At 48.6% G+C, this 15712-nt stretch overlaps 5 protein-coding genes across 5 annotated transcripts; 4 read left to right on the forward strand and 1 right to left on the reverse strand.

Moving 5' to 3' along the window:
- Positions 1 to 1060: 1060 nt before the first annotated feature.
- FPOAC1_009584 (uncharacterized protein) lies at positions 1061 to 1364 on the forward strand (the record flags this gene model as incomplete). The annotated part of the gene is made up of 2 exons (XM_044854008.1): positions 1061 to 1151; positions 1207 to 1364. The coding sequence occupies 2 exons, from the start codon at positions 1061 to 1063 to the stop codon at positions 1362 to 1364; spliced, it is 249 nt and encodes an 82-aa protein (XP_044706678.1).
- A 4572-nt stretch (positions 1365 to 5936) lies between these two features.
- Positions 5937 to 7183, forward strand: ADH1_2 (alcohol dehydrogenase; the record flags this gene model as incomplete). The annotated part of the gene is made up of 2 exons (XM_044854009.1): positions 5937 to 5997; positions 6183 to 7183. The coding sequence occupies 2 exons, from the start codon at positions 5937 to 5939 to the stop codon at positions 7181 to 7183; spliced, it is 1062 nt and encodes a 353-aa protein (XP_044706679.1).
- A 1340-nt stretch (positions 7184 to 8523) lies between these two features.
- On the reverse strand, positions 8524 to 10164 carry ARP3 (Arp2/3 complex subunit, actin nucleation center; the record flags this gene model as incomplete). Its single annotated transcript, XM_044854010.1, has 7 exons — positions 8524 to 8589; positions 8640 to 9473; positions 9519 to 9605; positions 9654 to 9700; positions 9750 to 9977; positions 10049 to 10071; positions 10130 to 10164. 7 exons carry the CDS (start codon positions 10162 to 10164, stop codon positions 8524 to 8526), a joined length of 1320 nt encoding a protein of 439 aa, XP_044706680.1.
- A 988-nt stretch (positions 10165 to 11152) lies between these two features.
- On the forward strand, positions 11153 to 13060 carry FPOAC1_009587 (uncharacterized protein; the record flags this gene model as incomplete). The annotated part of the gene is made up of 3 exons (XM_044854011.1): positions 11153 to 11340; positions 11397 to 11596; positions 11646 to 13060. 3 exons carry the CDS (start codon positions 11153 to 11155, stop codon positions 13058 to 13060), a joined length of 1803 nt encoding a protein of 600 aa, XP_044706681.1.
- An 820-nt stretch (positions 13061 to 13880) lies between these two features.
- On the forward strand, positions 13881 to 15624 carry ALG11 (asparagine-linked glycosylation protein; the record flags this gene model as incomplete). The annotated part of the gene is made up of 4 exons (XM_044854012.1): positions 13881 to 14164; positions 14212 to 14347; positions 14403 to 15390; positions 15440 to 15624. 4 exons carry the CDS (start codon positions 13881 to 13883, stop codon positions 15622 to 15624), a joined length of 1593 nt encoding a protein of 530 aa, XP_044706682.1.
- Between the last annotated feature and the right edge of the window lie 88 nt (positions 15625 to 15712).

Here is a 15712-nt window from a genome sequence, read left to right on the forward strand (position 1 = left end):
ACCTACATCGGCAAAAAGCATCAGAATATCCATTTTGGTCATCTTATCTCAACGGTTTCGACTCTCCGAGAATACGGTCGAGGTAGTCCCGGTGAAGCCGATCAGATCATGTTGTCGTTTAGAAAGGCGGGCCCTGGAAATCAGACCATCTATTCGCATTTTGTTGTCTATGCTTGTTAGATTCGTGGTGATTCAATGACGTCTGACGCACGGAAGTTTGAGTCAAGATATAAACAAAATGCTATTTGTGTAAATTATTAGACTTGGATCTTTTATTGATGGGTGATGGTGATGTTTGAGCTTAGGTAGTATTCAGCCATTCATGGTGGTACAGGGTAACCACTACACCAAACATTGTCCATCAAGTTGACAGGCCTCGTTCATCCGGATAAATGATTGAATAGCCGTAAAGAAGTTGACAGTTGTCCTCTTTTTTGACTTGTATTAACATGTATTGTGATGTTGTGCTATTGCAGTCAAGAAGGTATTAGTCAAATAGACAAACACAGCCAATACACTTCGGATAAATATTTCGTTCCACTTACACGACATTAACAATAAAATTAATCGCAAAACTCTGAGTAACCACCTAAAACAAACAAATCATGAATGTCTATTCGTACCTATTGAGTCGCCAGAGGCAGCTGAGAAAGAAATGAAACTGTAATCTAAACCAAAAGTCCAAGCACCGGAGTAATTACACGTCATTATAGCAACGTTTCAGAAAAAGTTTCGCCGTGTATTGAGCATGTTTCATTTTGTCACGCCTCTGAAATTGACGCCGCCTCCAATTGCGCAATCCTTAGTATCACAAACCTAAAGAAGAGCGTATTAATAATTAAGTTACCGTTGCTCATAACAGTCAGCAGCAGCAAGCAATAAGAACACAGTCATTCCCATCTCTTTTCTCTTTCTTGTTATATCCCCCAAGTCAAGTCAGATTCCCACTTTCCAGCACGGACCCCTTTGCCTGTTCAACTCTGGCATCTCCAAATTCATAACCAAAGATACCCCGCCATTTTCTTCAACTTCAACCTCATATTTACAAACACTCTTCACAATGGCCGACACACACACCTACGAGTTTGACATTGCCATGAGCTGCGGCGGCTGCTCTGGCGCTATCGACCGCGTCCTCAAGAAGCTCGAGGGTATGTTTCTCTGTTCTGCTCACCCCTGACCGCTGCTGACAGTGATATCTTGTAGGCGTCGAGAGCTACGAAGTCTCCCTCGAGAACCAGTCCGCCAAGGTCATCACCGCCCTCCCTTACGAGACCGTCCTCCAGAAGATCGCCAAGACCGGAAAGACTGTCAAGTCGGCCAAGGCGGATGGTGTCGAGCAATCGGTCGAGGTTGCTGCTTAAGCGGCGAGCCAAATAGAAGGAATATACGATCGATTCTCCTGAATAACTGTTAGCATTGCGAGGGCATGGAAATATGTTTGGTGTTTAAAGTCCTGGACAAGGAGGACAGGAGGGATGTCTGATTTCGCGAACCCAAATCCTTACAAATCAATGAAAAAGAATATGGCTGCACACATTATTGGTGGCATGCCTCCTTGGACTCGTACTGTTTCCACAAGTTGTATCTTCCCGCTGTTTAGTTGACCTTCATCCTGCTAATACTCAAAGTGAATCAATCTGCAACTTTCGATGGCATGTCGATAGTAGGTTGATAGATGTTGTTCCAATACATGCCTTTCTGCGGGTGCTCGACATGGATATACCTCGAGTGACATCGTACTGCATTCCCGCGCGAGGTGCTTAGAACAGGCTAAACGACAAGGTACAGTAGCAAAACTCGACAGGCGTTGCATCGAGAAGTTTGAAACAAGATGGGATCGTTTCCTGTAACGCCCACATCACACTGCGAACTTGTAGATTACAAGGAGGGTCTCCTCGTCTAAGTCAAGTTTTGGCAGGTTTGTCCACATTTGTCGGGGCTTGGAGACATCGTAAAAGTAGAGGAGGATAGAAAAAGGTCACAAGATATCATGCCACATGATCACCAGCCGTTGAGTGGTTCCCTAGTCTCCGAAACATCAACCTTCTCAAACTTTACTCAGGCGAAAGCCATAAGACGTCGGTTCAATGCAAGATGTGCTGACAGCCAATGATTATGCGCATGCAACCCCAAGGATTCTAATCTAGAAGGACATGGGCCATATCTGAGTGTCATGACTGCAGGTGCCATCATGAGAAGACAAGTCTATGCGACGTGGTATTGTTGAACCGGGCACATGGCAACCAATGGATCCATCTCATCAACAACTTCCGTTCCTCCAGCGATCTTAACACCTCATTGTGGTTGAAGCATCCCTGACTAGGAGTTTAAAAAACATCAAAACCCGGGGCCCCAGGATGAATGGATCGTCTTTGGGGTGTCTTCCAGGTCACTAGACTACTAGTCTTGAGGGTGTGCGTTTTGAATGCGGGGAAGACAATTGTGGTTGCGGCTCATGCAAGTCAATACTGCGGAGCCGCAGTGGATTCGATGTAGTTTTTTTAGCACTGCACGGGCCTGAACGTGGAGGCCCCAGGAACTGACGGACCTCCCCCAGATATCTTGATCTAGGAACTAACTGGCTAAACAGCACCAGTGACAACTAATCCATGGCAGCTAGAGTGTAGACTGGTAACGGCTCCGAGACAGACATAATAGCCTTGTGACGCTTCTAACGACTTGACTAGTGAAGCCTTGCGAATGTATTAGAATCATGGTGATCCAACTTGCCCCTAGAAGATGTGCGTTCGAGAAGGAAGTCCAATTTGAGGGTGGGAATTGTTGGCTGATACCGTACTACCCAAATGTTCCAAAATGAGCGTTAGTTATAAGCGTGTATAGAATTAATGGACAAAATACATTTGTCCACAACCTTGACTGAGACCTTGGATCTGTATGAAGATGGGTTGCACTCACCGAATCAATCGTTAGGGGGGTATCCAAGGCTTCAAGACAACTACCAGTGTTGCATTGTTGTTGACGACAGATGTAATCATTGTAAACGTTGGCGTGACACTCTATAAGCCCCCATACCGCTTGCGGGTACCAAAGATCTAAAGGCGATCCTGACAAGGCCGAACCAGTCCTGCCGTGTCTTGGTGTCTAAGAAATCCACACGGTGATTCTACAGCTTAGGTACGATCCAGAGCCAGCCAACTCGCATTGACCTACCTAGACAGCGCAACACAACACAATCGCAGGGGTTTCGAGTCAACAACCTAGACCTACATACAGTACTGTACTCTTCAAGCTTGGAGCTTCCCCGCATTTCCAAAAAAGACCTCCGCCCAGCCGACTGGGATCAACCCTGAACCCGAAGGCGGTTCCCAATCAGGTGTAGAAACATGGCGTCAAGTGTAATTCAAGAAGTCCGGGGGGAAGAGATCCCCAGAAACCTCATGTACCATCACGGATCCGAAGTTGCTTCTTAGTAGCGCGGTACTAGATCGTCTGGGGAGGGACCTGCCTACCTGCGTCACGTTTAAAACAAGAGTGCGGGGAAAAAGTGAAGATATTCTCAAAAAGCCCACCAACACGACACGACGCTCCACTGTTGTTCAACGAGTGGTTGGTTTATGGCAATGCTCTGCAACTTGATCAAGCGAGGTAGGTAGCATCAGCCACGATGGTATTGGCTCCTCATACCGCATTTTGGGGTAAATCGTTGTTCACTCTGCAGTGAGAACACAGCTCCTTTCGAGCGAAGCGTTTCTTTAGTCCTAGCCGTTGCTTTGTTTCGGTGAAAGGGAGGTTGTATTGGAGAATTGTACCGATTACTTGCCGTGTCTTTTCAGTACCGCTTTGACAATTCAGTTCGGTGAGGGCGAAGCATACAAGAAAAGGGGCTGATGTTTGGCTTGAGTCGTTGGCACAGCGAGGTCAGTTCTGAATCACGAGACTCAATACTTGATAGAACCTTCACTTATACAAAACAATGAGAGCCATCATGACATTAGGATCAATGCAGTGAGACGTTAACCCACAAAGTTTCAATCGATCTCTGAATGAACAGGTCCGCAAATATGCGAATAGATATGTGAACCGGCAGATACTTAGTGCGTAACATGACAGGGAATGGAATTGGGTTAACACTGCACAATGGGAAATTGATGCACAGAAACAGTCAAAGTGATGATGCTTCAAATCGACCTAACACTGTTTTCACTGTGTACATACCACACTACCCTACCTACTAAGGTACCTTTAGCTTAGGTACGGAGCCGCTGCCAAACGACTACCCCGGCTGTTCCGCAATCTGTTGATCGATGGCTGTGCAGCTCCCACATGGTTGAACGGATGCACTTTGCATTGGGGGAGACCTAAGATGTAGTGCAAGTCGGAGTCTACTAGGAAGCCTCAAAGACGCGTGGGATGAAGCATTACCCAGTGAGTGGATGCAAAATCTAGTGGTTGAGGTTCAGGGGGTTCTCATGAGGTTTTTGAATATCATGTCATGCCATGTTGCGAGTAAAAGTGAGCATCTGTCAAGCAACCGAATTAGGACCGGATATGCAACCGAATTTACCGCAATAATGGTAGTCCTGTCTCTACTATCCTATCTTAGTCTCTCTAGCCACCCGAAATTTATCTTTGAGCGTTTTAAAATGGGTTTTGGTTATTTGTTCCTGGCAATATGGGCTGTTACAGGGGGGGGAAAGGCCAAAACCCGGTACAATGGAAAAAGGGCCGTAAAAAGCAGCTGACTGTCTACTAATAGATCCAATATCGAAACATCACGACACATGGAATTGGTTGATACCAAACAATTAGTTCCATTCATCATGACTTCCTTTCACTACATACCTAGGTAGGTAGATAGATAACTAGGTGGTTACGGATTTCTACTACACACCCCTTATTAGACTAAATCTTTTGTTATTGTGCCGCTTTCTAATCTGCGGATGATGTACCATTCCCCCAGCAGTATCCGTACACGACTTTGAATTGACGCTACTGTCATAGATTCGTCCACTAGAACTCTTCTGAGGGGAAGTTGAAATGCAACAAGAGCGGGGTTCATTTGTAGCTACATCCATAACTCAGATACCTCAGACTCATTGTGAGGAGATGGTAAACCGCGGCAGGTACCGTAGTGTGCCTGCCTTCGTAGGTGTTGCGTTGCTGTGTTGGTAGGGAAGGCGAGACAGGGATGATGAAGACGGCACCTACCTACCCCCTGGCTCCTCCCATGGGTCTAAGCTCCTGCTGTACAGTGAGAGTAACCCACAGGTGACGCCACTGCAAACAACCCGAGCTAGCCTCACCTCACCTCACACATTCTCATCTTTGCACTAAGCCTGTCCCTCCCACGCAAGCATAAGACGATACAAAGTACGGCAAATGCTACTTTCGCCGCATCCCGAATAACAAATACCAATACCCAACGAGCATCGACTAAAGAGCGGATCCCCGTGCAGCCGAATTGGCCCCTCCCTTGGACCTGACCCTTGCTGGGCTGGTCCCTTGGTCGACTTCAGAATAGAGTAGCCTGTAGCTAAGCTGCCCAGGTTGCGATACGACACCTGCTCTCTTGTCTGATCTGCTTTGATCTCGGCTTCTGTCTTCACACCCTCCAGCTCCAATGACACTCCCTTTCTCCCCACGACCGCCAAGATGAGGCTTGATTTCTTACACCTCGACGACTATCCTTGCCCCGTTGGCCCATCATACGGTTTGCTTTAGGCCCGAGTTCTATCCATACGCGCCAGACAAGACCAAACCATACCACATATACTAGACCCTTACTTCACTCAGGATCTTCCACCAAATATCTATATAAACTCTGATCCCCTCGGCCTCAAGTCGTTTCTTTCCTCTCCATCCTTATTCAGATCATCAAACAACTCCCCAACACTCTCAACAATAACTCTTCAGTCTTCACGACAACCCTTCGATACCCTTCAACCCAACAACCAACCCACCCAACAATCGAAATGGCCGCTCCCCAGATTCCTTCCCAGCAGTGGGCTCAGATCTTCGAGAAGACCGCTGGTCGTATGTCATCCTACTTTCATTAACTTACAACCCCAATTGTCCCCTCTACCTTTGGATATCTTATATCCTATATTTCCTATAGCTCAAGGATATTGGTTGAGTTCCACCTATCCAGAGCTACCCCGCCATTCGTCATACAACTCGAATTACCTTTCAAGCCTTGTACTAACCACTATTTCTCACAGCCATCGAGTACAAGCAGATTCCTGTTCAGAAGCCTGGCCCCGATGAGGTCCTCGTCAACGTCAAGTTCTCCGGTGTCTGCCACACTGATCTCCACGCCTGGCAGGGTGACTGGCCCCTCGACACCAAGCTGCCCCTTGTTGGTGGCCACGAGGGTGCCGGTGTTGTCGTCGCCCGCGGCGAGCTTGTCAAGGATGTCAAGATTGGCGAGAAGGTCGGTATCAAGTGGCTTAACGGTTCTTGCCTGAGCTGCTCTTACTGCCAAAACGCCGACGAGTCTCTCTGCGCTGAGGCTCTTCTCTCCGGTTACACCGTCGATGGTTCTTTCCAGCAATACGCTATCGCCAAGGCTATCCACGTTGCTCGCATTCCTGAGGAGTGTGACCTCGAGTCCATCTCCCCCATTCTTTGTGCCGGTATTACCGTCTACAAGGGTATCAAGGAGTCTGGTGTCAAGGCCGGCCAGTCTCTTGCTATTGTCGGTGCCGGTGGTGGTCTAGGTTCCATCGCTGTTCAGTACGCTAAGGCTATGGGTATTCACGCCATTGCCATTGATGGTGGCGAGGAGAAGGAGAAGATGTGCCTGTCTCTCGGTGCCCAAACCTTCATCGACTTCACCAAGACCAAGAACATTGTTGCCGATGTCAAGGCTACTACCCCTGATGGTCTCGGCCCTCACGCTGCTCTTCTCGTCGCCGCTGCCGAGAAGCCCTTCCAACAGGCTACACAGTACATCCGATCTAAGGGTACTGTCGTCTGCATTGGTCTCCCTGCTGGTGCTCAGTTCTCTGCTCCCGTGTTCGACACTGTCGTTCGCATGATTCAGATCAAAGGATCATACGTCGGCAACCGTGCCGATACTGCTGAGGCCATCGACTTCTTCCGCCGTGGCCTCATCAAGGTTCCCTTCAAGACTGTCGGTCTCTCTGAGCTCAACGACGTCTTCAAGCTCATGAAGGCTGGCCAAGTTGCCGGTCGCTATGTCGTTGATACCAGCCGATAAGCGCGCGGCTGTCGCTTGGGTAGTGCAGGAAAGCATGCCCTAAAAGTAGAGGGCCACCCGTTACGAAAAGGGTGATTGATACCCTACTAAGAGGAGTTCAGGCGGGTGTTGATTTCAGGTTTCCGGTGGTGTTGATGAGGTAGCCGGATGAATCTTGGTTACAGTTTTGTGTATAGCCCTAGTTTATGAGTTTTTATGATTTTGTATAGCATGAATAACAGAACGAACATTTCGATCAATATTCGATTTCCCAACAGAGATATTCATATGAACTGGCCACGTATGATACTGGAAAATGACATATTTGTGCAATTATTGGCAAACGATATCTGATACCATGGTTATAGCATACTCCATAACACTTGCAATCTCATAACGTTGATGGTACGGTTCCTATCTTTTACGCCGACTGAGAGTACTGGAGTTGGCCTCCAAGTTTACGATGGAAGTTAGAAATGACCTAAACCAATATGATGTATACAACGTGATTTACTTAGCAGCTTGAGTTTCTAACGAATATCAGATAGGCTTTCTGCTTTTCCAATCCTGGCGGATAAGTCGCATGGCATCATGTGCTTGTGTGGCTTGGGTTGAGTTGGAACCGCTAAACAATTCTAAACAACCACCATACAAGTTTGAAAACTACTACACAAGATACAAGTAATAGAGCACTCAAACACTTGCAATATCTCCCAAGAGATGGGATTGTATCTTCAAGACCAGGGTTCAGTTTACCCCTCCACCCATTACAGCTCTAATGCAACCCTCTACAGCAAAGACCCCTGCTCTGGCAGCCACCAAGCCACTTCTAGAACACCATAAGAAAAATCAGGCCACTGCCATGAAGCATCTAGAGCATTTCGTTACAAGGTCAAAGCTGTTTCGCTGCAGATATGTACATACTGGCCGGTATCTCGACTCAGAGCGAGTGAATATAAGATTGCATGGGTCGTGACTGAACCTGTATGCAGAAGGGAACATCGCTGCAGTAATGCTAGACGGAAACCGCCTATGTATCGTATCGTCAAGAAGAACGCATCATGCATTGCAGTCTACGAGCGGGGAAATGGAACATGTTTTGGATTTGTGAATTTTTAAAAACAACTAATGTAACTTCAACACGTGCGTGCCACCGACTTGCCAACTCGTCCACTTGTATTTGCATCGCTTTAGGCATAATTGTCAATTGAGATTTTGCGCCGTGAGCGCCGCTTCGTTGCACCCTACGGCAGGCTCCCGGTGTAGTCTTGCGCCTACCCCAGAAAGCCTTCTCTCTAGGAAGTATAGTATGTACTCTCAAGGTCCATCGAGGAGTAATTCTTGATCGTTTATGTCTCCATTTAAGAGCCACCGGGGCCACCCAACAGAGCGAATCTTCGCACAATGCTGGGACCATATTCTTGGTACTGTGAAACTTGTTAGTTATCGCTTGTAATATGAGGACAATCATTCTTACCTCTGCCTTGGTATGACAGTACGATCGGAACTCGGGAGTTTGACCGAGGAGACTGCCTCCAAACCAAGGACCGTGTCGCTGTCGCTTATGAGTGATAACAGACACGTCCAAGCCACCACTTCGAGCACCACCGCTACGGACCTCACTAGCTCGAATTCTGGCGTCCACCAGCTGCTTAATGTCTCGCTGTAATCGGCGACCGAAATCCTTGTATAGCGTGCTTCCTCCGGAAAGAACAATGTTCTTGTAAAGACCTCGTCGTACATCAATAGGCGACTGCTGAATAACACCATCGACGACCACAGGGAGAGGGGTCAAGAAATCGGAGCTGTAAATCTCGGGGTTGAAGAAGATCTCGGGGGCGAGGAAACGCTCGTAACCGACATCAACGCTGACCTGGCGGCCGTTGGGGTGCGACACGACGTGCTTGGCAAATCGAGTGCGATCTTGGTCGTACTTGCCGAATTCCTTGACAATATCGGGACAGACGTAGCAGTACTCCTCCTTGATTTCCTGGGCGGTCTTGAGGGAAGAGTCGGGCTCGCCACGGTCTCTCAGCAGAGACTGAACGAAGTAGGTGATGTCTCGGCCAGCGATAGGGATTGACTTGATGGAGGAGCCAATGACATAACCCTCAGCAACGGGAATGACGTGTGTAACACCATCACCAGAGTCAATAACTGTTCCAGTGAGCGAGCGATCCTGGACCTTGGAAGATGTCCAAGAAGCAGCCAGAGCAAGAACAGCCTGGACGGCAATGTACATTCCAGCACAGTTAAAGGACTCGAAGAAGATTTCGGCGGTGTTCTCTCGGTTCTCGGGCGGGTTCAGTGGCTAACTCAATTAGTATGATATTTTGACAGGGTGAAGGTCGCTCACGGGCTCGGTAAGGAGGAAGTAATGGTCTTCAGGCTCGACTCGGAGATACTTGAAGATGGAGTTTGACCAGAATCGTTCCATGTGGTCCTAAAGGCGGTCAATTCCAACTCATGTCAAACTCATCAATAGACATACCCAGTTCTCTATTTGACCATGTCGAATGGGATAGTGAAGTCCATATCCTTGGTTCGTCAGCTTAATTCGATAGTGGAAAGCTCAATGAGTGCCTACCAGGTCCTCCGGAAGCTGCTATCGCCTCGTCACCGATAAAGAAGTCGAGATCCTCGGTTCCTCGCTTTCCACTCAGATGACCTCCAGCTCCAGCACCTCCGGTAAGAAAAGAAGGCTTATTTGCAACGGCCGGTCGTCCTGATCCAGAACCACCAGCTCCGCCAGTTGGCCCCTTGGTCGCAATCGCGGTCGGGAAGACGAATGAGGGCGAATCGTTACCGGCGAAACCTGCATTTGAGTATGAGCATACATTTCAAGAGTACAATATGGCTTCAAGTGCGTATATAGCCATTACGGACCTAGCTTGGAGAAACCCGTGCCGCTGCGAGCTGAGGTTAGCTGTCGTCGTCAGTGCGGGGGCTGGGACAAGTGAGACGTACTTGTCCATGACAACGGCGGGAGTTTGGTTAGCCATGATGGGCGAGAGTGCGAGATGAAGCGCACAGCTATGAGAGAGATGAATTGGTGGAACAGCAAATTAGATGCCGCTCGTGAGGGAATGCAAAGTGCGGCGACGGCGGTGGTCGTGGTGTTCGTTGGGTGAGGATTACGTTACGTGCCTTGGGAAGCTCCCAGCTTGTAGATGAGGCTTGAACTGCGGCTGTGCTGCCCCGCCGTTGCGGTCACTGGATGGCTGAAGTTGTGGGTCTTGGTTGTTGCGATAACCGGGGATGTCAATTGAGCTTGATAGAATGCTACTAACCTGACCTGTCTGATAGAAGACATGATAACTCGAAATTGATATATGGACTGAATGTAGAATTGATTTCCTTCTCTTATCACATGATAATCCAGCCGAGTTGTAGTCGAAAACATAAAGAGATTCACAGTCATGCTGTTGTTGCTGTGCAGCTTACACCTGGATCCGACGTCATTTCAATCAAGACTAACATAGGAGAAAAGAAGCAACTGCATCTGATAAAACTTATTGCTCTTCTTATACAAATAGATCAATAAGTTTTTCCAAGTTCCGTTTATACTTGATCATAAAAATCAACATGATATCTATGACTGGACTGATTCATCATCAAGTCTTTCATTATGGCATGTTTGAACAGAGTGCTATAATTGGATAACGTTCCTCACATTTTCGCGTTCATAACTTCTTCTTCCGATCATCTAAGTATTTGTCATTCACAACAACTCCTTGAGGAAAGACCGATCAAGTCCACTCATCGCGCTCCTACCACTACCTTTTCGACTGCCTTGTCTTTCTTTTCACCGACCGGGCCACCTTTAAATTTGATCTACATCCACCTAATAACATTGAACCTGGAAGCAACATAAATCACGGGGCATCTCAACATTCACCTACTCTGCCATACTGGTATATTAACCTCATCATTCTCTTCCAAGTACTCTTGCATCATCAAACACCCCATACCTTATGACTTTGCTCAAGGATGTCAGGCAGCCTCGATGATGGAACCCCCTTCAGTGAAGAACCGACGCCATTTGGGACCGACGGTACCTTTGACCGTGTATTGAGATCTGGACATAAGCCCAGAGCTGTGCCTGCTATCTTTGTACATGCTGGAGCCGGCTTCCATAGTCACCAGAATGAGATCGTTCACCTCCAGGCATGCGTTGCGTGAGACACCTTTCAGCTAAACTTTGACCTAAGAACCACAGTATTAACAGCGATAGTGCTGCCGAAATGGCGATGAAATTTCTCAAGGCTGGAGCTCCCGCAACTGAAGCTGTCGAGGCCGCCCTCCGGGTCCTTGAAGATAAGGAAATCACCAATGCTGGATACGGCTCCAATCTTTCCATCGATGGCACTGTCGAATGCGACGCCACTGTCGTGGACCATTTTGGCCGCAGCGGCGCCTGTGGTGCTGTTTCAAGTATGCTTTGCAATACAAGCTCGTAATTGCTTTGCTGACAAGACTTCAGACATTCGAAATCCCATCTCTCTTGCCAAGCTCATTCTTGACAAAAGCAACAAGCCATTGAGCCTGCGACGAGTCCCCCCAAACGTTCTCGTGGGAGAAGGAGCCAAGGCCTTTGCAGAAGAGCATGGTCTGATGACATACCCGAATGAGTACATGGTTTCGAAAACTGCCAAGGATCGCTTCATACGCTGGCAGGAAGATCTCAAGCGGGCTGATACAAAGATGAAAGAGTTCAAGCCATTGCCTGGGATTGCCGACCCATGTCCTCCATGCCAGTACGATACGGCATCACCGACAAAAACACAGCCATCTTTGCCTCACGATCAGCGAGCTGCCATTATGGCCGGCACTTGGAACGAAGGGCAGCCTGATTCTCCATTCATTGGTACACCAAGCCAATCCACAACGTCAACGCCATCGCCCGATCAGCATACACCCACCAGCTACTTTCGTCCTCCCGGCCCTTCTGTGACCTCTTCAAATCGTAACTCATCAGCCCGTACAGTTCTCGAGAAGCCGGCACAGACATACGCTGGTGTAGCTGGTGGTGCGTTGGGCTCTTCTCCCCCATTCCGACCTAGGCTATCCGCTCGAAAACCCAACCCGTTAGCTGAGGATTCCAGACCTGCTATGCCGGAAAATGTCTCGATACATCAAAGGCACCATGCACGTTCCACCAGCAAGACTGAACATGTTCTATCAGAGGTCCCTCAAGGGAACAGCGGTTACGGCTCTGATCATCAGGGCTCTACAGGTCCTCGCGGGGTTAAGCGACCTTCCAGCCCAGATGAAAAAGCACAACCTCATTCACGAGCTATAAAAGATCGCTTTCGTAACGGGCCTGGCTATGAGGACGCTATCACGGACACTATTGGTGCCATTGCGATTGACGATCAGGGCAACATCGCTGCCGGCTCTTCCTCAGGTGGCATTGGAATGAAACATCGAGGCCGCCTGGGTCCAGCAGCTCTTGTTGGAGTTGGGACGGCTGTCGTTCCTTGCGACGAAGAAGACGAAGAGCAAGTTGCTGTCGCTGCAGTCACAAGCGGTACGGGAGAGCACATGGCTACCACCATGGCCTCCCAACGATGTGCCGAGCGAATTTACCATGGCACAAGACGTGGTCGAGGGGGCAGGGACGTTCAGGACGACGACGAAGATGCCATCATGGAATCCTTTATTGCGGAAGACTTCATGAAACACCCAGGTGTTAGGCAATGTCACTCTCCTGGTGCAATCGGCGTCATGGTAGTCAAGAAAACGCAAACGGGTTACTATTTTTATTTTGCCCACAACACAGATTCGTTTGCTCTCGCCTCAATGGGGGGCCTGGAGAAACAGCCAAGCTGCACCATGTCCCGGCTTTCTGAAAGTGCTAATATTGCAAAGGGTGGGCGCAAGGTCCGTCTTGGTTGAAACATACTGCTGTTGGATTGCCAAAGGGAATCGACGATTCTGTACACAGAGCTTCCGCTCAAACTGTCGGATGATTGTAAGGCTGATGCTGGCCGTGGCGTTTAGAAAACATCCTTAGACGTTAAAAAAGTGTTATCCTCCCGATTCCTATAACTCTTCAGTTTTCTCATAAATGTTCAAATCACTTCATGTTTTCTGTTTTTGGGATTGAGATAGAGTTTGTTTTGCTCTGCCTACGATCAAAAGGTGGGACCATGAACCCCAAAAATAACAACTCAATTGAACTCTCGCGCCGTCCATCAACATCATACGAACTGCGAATAAAGAATACATTGTCAAGTTCTTTGATCTAACAAGTACCTTGAGTTCATTGTCCGCGGGCACCGTTAGGCTACTGAACCAAGGGTCTAGTGACATGGATCAGAGCCTCAAATCCCTGTAGCTTGCTGGCTCGCGTAGCTTCAGTAGTGGACAGCTTGGAGCTTAGATGGCCCAAGAAACTGACCTACACAAAGCTTACCTAGGAATGCAGGTAAACTTAGCTTCCGTACCTAGGTGCCTGCCCCCACCAATTTTTGAGACGAGACGGGATCTACCTAGACTGGAGCAAACGTCACTTTACACTATCATCTTATATTCTTGCTCACTCATGGTGGCCATTTGCTACCACAAATCGTCCGCCTCACGCCCTTGAGGCTCACACAAATACCGCCGCTCCTAATATCCTCCTTCCGCGGTATCCATACCTCCTCCAACATCTTCTCGAACTCCCTCCCGTCTCTTCCGGCGCCTGTCGAGCCGACGCAGCACGATCTGAACGATGCCTTCCCCAACAGTCCTCGTGCCTCTGGTCATTTTGATCGCCCTACCTCTGATAGGAAAACTTCTTCGTACATTTCTTGGATGGTCGCTTCGAAAACGAACAGAAGGTCGCCGCGCCCACCTTCTGGCCCTCATGACAGAGGAGGACACAGCCGCTCGTCGCAAAGATCCCCGAGGTAGCGCTGAAACGAAGCTCGTATTCGATGTTGACGATAATCTGAAAAACACACTGGATAGCCAGAAAGACTGGGCTGGCACTGTTGGGTTCTTCCACCCATTTTGGTACGTTATCATGAGATCCATCATGGGATCATACTAACATGAGCAAGCAACGCCGGAGGTGGCGGAGAACGAGTTCTCTGGGCTGCTATTCGGGCCACGCAAGACCGCTGGCCAAAAGCGAAATGTGTAGTTTACACTGGCGATCACGATGCCACCAAAGATGCGATTTTGTCTCGGGTCAAGGTACGGCTGCTATAATACTTGCCAGTCAAGTGACGATATGCTTACACCATCGTAGACAAGATTCAACATCGAGCTTCACGCCCCCACGACGACTTTCCTCTACCTCTCCAAGCGAGACTGGGTTCTTCCCTCTACATGGCCTCATTTCACATTGATTGGCCAGTCACTCGGTTCTCTTGTTCTGGCTTGGGATGCTTTCTCGCTACTGGTTCCTGATGTCTTTATCGACACAATGGGCTACGCATTTGCTCTTGGTCTCTGCAAGTTTTTGTTTCCGAACGTTCCAACCGGAGCATACGTACACTATCCCACAATCTCTACAGACATGCTCGAGTCCCTCGACGTAAAGGAGGACGCAGGAACCCAAGGTGCGCATGTAGGTAAGGGTGCTGGGGCTCAAGGGTTTGCCAAGAAGAGCTACTGGAAGCTATTTGCGGTGATATACTCTTGGGTTGGCTCATCAGTTGATATTGTCATGACCAACTCGACTTGGACCCAAGGTCACATCAAGAGCTTGTGGGGCCCGTACCGGAAAGAGAAGAGCAAGACGGATCCAATTACAGTTGTCTACCCCCCTACCGCGGTTCGAGAGATGGAGCACGAAGTTGAGGTTTCTGAAGAGAGCGAAAAACGACGGGAGAAAGCCATCGTCTACCTTGCGCAATTCCGACCCGAGAAGAATCACCAGCTTATCTTGCGATCTTTCGCCACCTTCGTTAAGACGAAGAGCGAGGCAGCCAAGGGTACAAATCTAATCCTGATTGGAAGTGTGCGAGATGATTCTGATGCGAAACGTGTGTACCAACTTCGACTTCTTGCCAATGAATTAGGTGTCAAGAACAGTGTCAAGTTCCATCTGGATGCTCCTTGGTCAGAGGTTCTCGACTGGCTGAGAAAGGCATCCGTAGGCGTCAACGGCATGTGGAACGAACACTTCGGTATTGGCGTTGTGGAATACCAAGCCGCTGGACTCATTTCCGTGGTACATGACAGCGCCGGCCCCAAGTTTGACATTGTGGTACCAATCGACGGCCAACCGACTGGTACGTTACAATTTACATAAAGAAAGATCGTCATGCTAATCACATATAGGTTTCCACGCTACAACGGAAGAGGAATTCGCACAAGGCTATGAGAAGGCTTTGTCGCTACCAGATCCTCTAGCAGTTCGATTGCGGGCCCGTGAGTCGGCCAAGAGATTCACTGAAGAGGAGTTTGCGAAGAAGTGGACAGTACAGATGGCACGTTTGGTAACGCTGGCTAGACGAGAGGTGTAGATCTGTTACAGATAATCAGAAGGATACCCATTTTCCCCGAAAGACAAAGCGAAATGATAGACCGGATCAACTCCCTTTAGGTATAATC

Source organism: Fusarium poae, chromosome 3 (assembly GCF_019609905.1).
Source record: "Fusarium poae strain DAOMC 252244 chromosome 3, whole genome shotgun sequence".
Lineage (NCBI taxonomy): Eukaryota > Fungi > Ascomycota > Sordariomycetes > Hypocreales > Nectriaceae > Fusarium > Fusarium poae.